Below are 5,954 nucleotides of genomic sequence, written 5' to 3'. Positions count from 1 at the left end.
ACTACTCTCTGCAGAAATGCTCTCAGCACAGACACAATTTCTTCATGGAAATTGAGCTCATCTCTGTCATTTTGTGTGCGACTGGCTACAGAACTGCGATGATCGATGTTTGTTAAATGTTACATGATACATCTGAAAGCAAGCACGTCAGGCACGGCTTCCTCTGAGACGGCTAAAAAAGTTGTGTCAGGATCCTGCCATCAGGCTGCCAGCTAAAGTGCTTTCAAAGAAGTTTTTCTAGAACGATGAAGCAAGTCAAAATGCCACGCTTATTAAACTTAAATTACCCGTTAAGAGTTGACAAATGAATACAGCATCAACCAAGCCGCCATGTTACAGAACTGCTTTGCCAACTAAAATTAGTGATTCACAAGTATCTGCTCTTGTCTATCATTAACAGAGGAGCAATTAGCTAAAACAGAAGTTTGCTTTCAGTAGACAGAGAGAATTGCGCTATTTAAACCTGTTGCCCACCATGAACTTAAGTCTTCTTAAAAATAGCATCAGTCACTTTTATTGGTATAAACACCTAAATTGAGATCTAACAGCAAATAAGGATTGTGCTTGTCCATAGTAACTTCGGCTGTGAAATCTACTCAGACACAAGACATACAACCTTCCATATACATAAGTTATTTGTCAGCAAAAGCAGAATGCTGCCATTCTGAAACAATTACATACAGTAAAAGTTTTCAATATTTTATTAAAGAAAACAGTCAAAATGTACAAGTATTACCCAGGTTTGTAGATAACTTCCTATAAAGGCAGTAAAATATGAATTTCAATCTAGGTTTTAAAAACTGCTATAGTTGATTATTTTTAAAGTTGGTATTTTAAAATCACATTTCACAAATAGTTCTGAAATATTACCAAATGAATAGTGCAACAAGAAAATTTAAATTAGTTCTACACTGTTTGCATGTCAAGCAAAAGTTATAACTGCTTCAAATACTCAAACCATTTGAGAATGAATGAACCCAAAGCTCCCACCAAAAACTGACTTCTGACCACATTAGGAACGTCCTCTTCTTGTTCTTCACTGGAAGTCAAATAATAATAAAACAACACCTCTTGAGGTCATCAAAAATAACTTTAGTATAAAATTGTCTTGGCCTTTATCAAATATTACATGAGTAAAATTGTTAAGCCTTTATCAAAACAGACAGGAATAGGAAAAAAAATGTCATGGCCTTAATCCGTATCTGTTGGAATCATGTCTAGAAACATTAGAAGCAAGACCAGAAACTTGGAGCCCTGTTTTGTTTTTAAAAACCACACAATCACAAAGAAAAACAGCTTCTTACAGCCTAAGGTTTGGGGGTGTTCTGCTCGAGTACCTGTTCCCATAGACAGCAATCTTTATGTTCTGAAGAGAGCATACGCAAAATATAGAAAAATAAATAAAATAGCTTCTTACAGCCTAAGGTTTGGGTACTGGGTGGTGGTTTAGTACATCCCCCACAGGTAACACTCTCTCGAGACCATATGCAAAAACATGGAAAATGATGTCCACCTTTCTTTTTTAGACTGAGAAAAGCCCCCCTACATCCCAAAGCTCTTGAGATCGCAAAGGATGGTGCCCTGGGTGCTCTGGATGCTTTGGCAGCACGGGAAGTGGGCTCGGAGACAGACCCTGAGCTCCTTGTTGAAGATGAAGCAAAGGATGGGGTTGACCCCAGCCTGGGCAAACGTCATCCAGACGGAGGTGGTCAGGTAGACCTGGGGGATGGAGCTGGCCTTAATGAAGACCCGCAGGTAGCAGGCCACGATGTAGGGGGACCAGAGGAGCAGGAAGAGCAAGGTGATCATGTAGAACATCTTGCAGAGCCTTTTTTCCATCTTGAACTCCTCCAGCACCAGCAGCCTCTTGATCTGGCTGTGGGTGGCCTGCCTTATGCCCACGAGGGTGGGCGGCGTGGGCCCCCTGCCAAAGCCAGCCGTCCAGTTCGCAGCCGCTTGGCCCGTGGCCCCCGGCCCGTGAAAGGTCCAGTTCTGGCTGATGGCCGGTACCAGCTGGGCCGGCTTCATCTTGCGGTGGCCGTGGATGAAGAAGAGCAGCTTGATGTAGACCAGGTGGGTGGCGGCGATGACGGCCGCCAGCATGAGCATGAAGCCCAGCGTGTCGTTGGCCTTGACGTAGCGGTGCTCGAAGATGCACTGCTCCTCCTCCCGGATGAACTTGTAGGTGCCCACGTCAAAGACGGGCGGGAAGGCCATGGCCATGGAGAGAGTCCACACCATGCACACCACGGCCAGGCAGGTCCAGCCCGTCATGCGCTTGGCGTAGAAGCGGTGGTGGGCGATGGCCATGTAGCGCGTGACCCCCACGCAGAAGAGCAGGAAGGCGGCGTGGAAGCAGAAGAGCACGGCCAGGAAGGCCAGCACCTTGCAGCTGAGGGGCCCGTGGGGCCAGGCGGCCCCGCTGCGCACCGACAGCATGACGAAGGGGAAGCAGGCCAGCGAGCGGAGCCCGTCGGCCAGGCAGAGGTCCAGCAGCAGGTAGTACGGGGCGCGGTGCAGGTGCCGGTCCTTGAGGATGAGCCAGGCGAAGAGCACGTTGCCCGCCAGGCTCACGCACAGGATCAAGCCCAGCGTGGCCAGCTTCAGCCCGGAGGCGCTCAGCAGGCCGCCGGCGCTGGGCAGGTGCGGGCTGCTGCTGCTCCCCAGCTCGCTGCTGTTCGCCATCGGGTCCTTCCTCCTCCTCCTCCTCCTCCTCCTCCTCCTCCTCGCAGCAGGGCCGGGGGCTCAGCGCCGCGGCAGCGCACCGAGACCCCCCCCGCCGCCCGGCGCCCCCATGCCCGCCGCCGCCGGCCTCCTCCCCGGCCTCCCTCCTCCTCCTCCTCCTCCTCCGCCGCCGCCCCCCGGGCGAGGAGCGGCGCTGCCGCCGGGCTCCCCCCGGGCCATGCGGCTCCGCCGCCCCCTCAGGGCCGCGCCCCGCGCCGCCGCCGCCGCCCCATGCAGGGGGGCGCTGGGGGCCGGGAGCGGTGCGGAGCGGTGCGGAGCCCCCCCCGCCCCTTTACCGCCGCCCAGCCAGCTGCTGCGGGGCCGGGGGGCGGCCGAGCCTGCCCGCGGCGGCGGTGGTGCCCGGCTCCCGGCGAGGACAATGGGGTAAAGCCCCCTCCTTCCGTCCGCCCGTCCGTCCGCCCGGCCCTCCCTCCTCTCCTCTCCTCCCCTCCCCTCCCCTCGCCTCCCTCCCTCCCTCCGCCTTCCCCCCGCCCCCTGCGCAGCGCGGGGCTCCGGCGGGCGCGCAGCGGCGCGGAGCGGTGCGGAGGTCCCGCTGCTGCGGCGGGGCTGGGGAGGGAGGGAGGGGAGGGACGGGACGGGACGGGACGGGACGGGATGGGATGTATGGTGTGGGATGGGATCGGATGGGATGTATGGGACGGGATGGGATGGGATGGGATGGGATGTATGGTGTGGGATGGGATCGGATGGGATGTATGGGACGGGGTGGCACGGGATCTATGGGATGGGGATGTGGGGTCACCGCCCTCCAGGTGGTCCCCAGGAGCCGCCTGGGGGTGCACCCAGGGGTGAAGTGATGGGTGTAGGTCGGCACGTGGCCCAGGTGGGCGCGCACCCGCGGACGTGCCCGCTGGGACCTGCCGTATAGGCAGACTGCTGCAGCGTGTCTGTGGGGCAGGGGGATGCACATCTTGCCCGTGCCGCAGCCACGAGTGTGGTTTGGCCGGATTTGGGTAGCCCCAAGGGTGGTGCGCAGGGGAAGCGAGCCCAGGAGTCGGCTCCTGTTGCAGCTGAGCGCCCAGGCACGCTGTGCTGGGGGGCTGAAGGGGACGGAGCTCTGCAGCGAGCTCCCATACGGACATCTCAGCGTGCACGCCAAGAAAAAGGTGCCTCTGCAAGTCAGAACGCTGACATTTGGGGTCTGACATGGGTTCCTAAAAAGAAAGGGAGGGGAGACGGCAAAGGGAGGGGAGACAGCAAAATGTCACGAAGCCACATCGATGCTTTCTGTGTTTCTGTGCTGTGCAGGGGCTCGCCCAGCTCCTGGGCTGAGTTTTATGATTGCACAATTCTGTATGGGGCACGGGGAGAGCTAGGGGTGGGTTCTACGCACCGGGTAGATGCCTTTGGCCTGACTTGCACAGCGCTGCTGCCCCTGCACTCTTGGTGCGGGTTCACAATGAGGAGTTTAATTAGCACAGGCCGGTGAGATGCAGGCGCTTGTCCTCTCTCTCCCACTTTGCCATCCTTGTGTATTTAGGGCAAGGCCTCTCCGTGCGCCCTGCAAGGCACACACCGCCCCGCGGCCCTGGGCGCTGGAGATGCTAATGCAATTATTGCACTGCTACTGAATTTCCTTCATGGCCTCCTGTGAAGGGCAAGTCTGAAACGCTTTCAAGCGTTCTATTAAAAGCCATCAGTAAATTCAGCATTATTCCAGAAACGATAGCAATTAAATCGTCTGCATCAGCCCCAAAAGCTGCATCAGCCCCAGAGCTTGCTGGCTGGTTGCGGAAAGTCTCCATTGGGCCTGCCAGGAGCCAGGTGCTGGCCTCAGGCGTGCCACCGGCTGCCCAGAGCTCAACTCGGTGTCCAGACGCTGGTGGGACCAACAGCAGACTTTGGCCCAAAGTTTGGTTGAGATCTCCATCACATGCAGGACTTCGCTCGCCCATGGGTCAGGTTTTTAATCTGCTATTTATTGCTAGCATTCAGAGGGCAAAGAAATCCTGAAAGGGGGAAAAAAAGATAAAAAAGGCAGATAATTGAGGCTGCTTTTTGCGTCCTACCAGCACATCTGAGCTGTTCTCAGTTGTTAGGTTTCTCATTTGCACCGAAGTTGTACTGTGACAGGGAATTGCCCACGGGTTGTTCAGCGCTCTGTGCGATTTCCCAGGCGTTTCTCACATCGCTGCGGCAGGCAGTGACGAGCGTCGGGTGCGCGGTGTCCCCTCGGCAGCTGGCACCGGGAGCAGCCTTTCTGGAGGACACGGGGAACCTCGAGCCTGGGCTGTGCCCAGCGCGAGGCAGGGCCGGGTTACAGGACGCTCCCACATCGGGGTGCCAGCAGCCCGAGCGCTTGGCCAAGCCCAAGCTCCAGGACTGGTTGTCCTTGGGGTGCGTGGCTCTTTGGAGGAGCAGAGGAGACCTTATGGCCTCCGTGAGCTCTGCCATCTCTGAGATCAAGCGAGCGAAAGGGAGCAGCACACCTGCTTCCCTCCTCCGTGCCCGCGGGAGGGCTTCTCCTCTCGCTGAACGCCCGCCAGCGCAGCTGAGCTGGCTCGGGAGCTGCCGTAATTCACTGCTATCCTGCCAGGTCGGCAGCAAATTGCTAGCTCATCATTCTGCCACCTGTAGCAAGGGGAGGGCTGGTAGGGATCCGTGGTTCATCCATCTCCCCCGGCTGCTCCTGTGATGCTGCTGCTGTACGGCGCTGTAGGGTGCGAGCCAGGGATGTGGGGTTTCCTCGTGCAGCTTGCGGAGAGGTGTAGTGCTATAGGAACAGCTAAAAGGAATGGGAAAATAAGGGGCAGCTGAGGGGCTAACAGTCCTCGTAGGAGTAGGCTCCTCACGTCCCCGAGGGGCTGAGGTCGGGCAGAGCGGCCACAGTAACCACCCGTTACACCCCAGAGCCCAGCCAGGTGCTCGGTGCTGATGCGGACAGGACATGCCCACGCCTTGGGGTGCCTCATGTCCTCTGTGTCAGACCCTCCGGGCTCCAGCAAGTGCCTCGCCCAGGCTCCGTCTCCGTTCAGACGTTTGGGCAGTGTCACGTTTACAGTACCTGCAGGTTGGAACTGGCTCCGTGGCCCAAAAATGAGAGCTGGGATATTTAGTGACCCCCTCGCAAAGCTGCTTGTGGAGCTCTTCCAGCAGGCACCGGGATGCCTGGGGAGGCGTGAGGAGTTGGCATGGCCTGGACACAGCACGGCACCGAAACCCCGGCTCTCACTTCCCTGTGCCCAGGCCCGGATGGACAATACAAGGTG

The 5,954-nt window shown here is 56.9% G+C and overlaps 1 protein-coding gene across 1 annotated transcript; it reads right to left on the bottom strand.

Annotated features, from left to right (window-relative positions):
* Window positions 1–498: 498 nt before the first annotated feature.
* Window positions 499–2,823, bottom strand: GPR27 (G protein-coupled receptor 27). The gene has a single exon (XM_040568950.1). The coding sequence runs from the start codon at window positions 2,683–2,685 to the stop codon at window positions 1,543–1,545; it is 1,143 nt and encodes a 380-aa protein (XP_040424884.1). The 5' UTR covers window positions 2,686–2,823; the 3' UTR covers window positions 499–1,542.
* Window positions 2,824–5,954: the final 3,131 nt, after the last annotated feature.

Source organism: Cygnus olor, chromosome 10 (assembly GCF_009769625.2).
Source record: "Cygnus olor isolate bCygOlo1 chromosome 10, bCygOlo1.pri.v2, whole genome shotgun sequence".
NCBI classification, from domain to species: Eukaryota; Metazoa; Chordata; class Aves; order Anseriformes; family Anatidae; genus Cygnus; species Cygnus olor.
This window is presented reverse-complemented; position numbering and strand designations above follow the sequence as displayed.

What these genes read in the sequence shown, in the direction of transcription:
- GPR27 (XM_040568950.1), bottom strand. Translation starts at nt 2,685, where the DNA reads ATGGCGAACAGCAGCGAGCTGGGGAGCAGCAGCAGCCCGCACCTGCCC.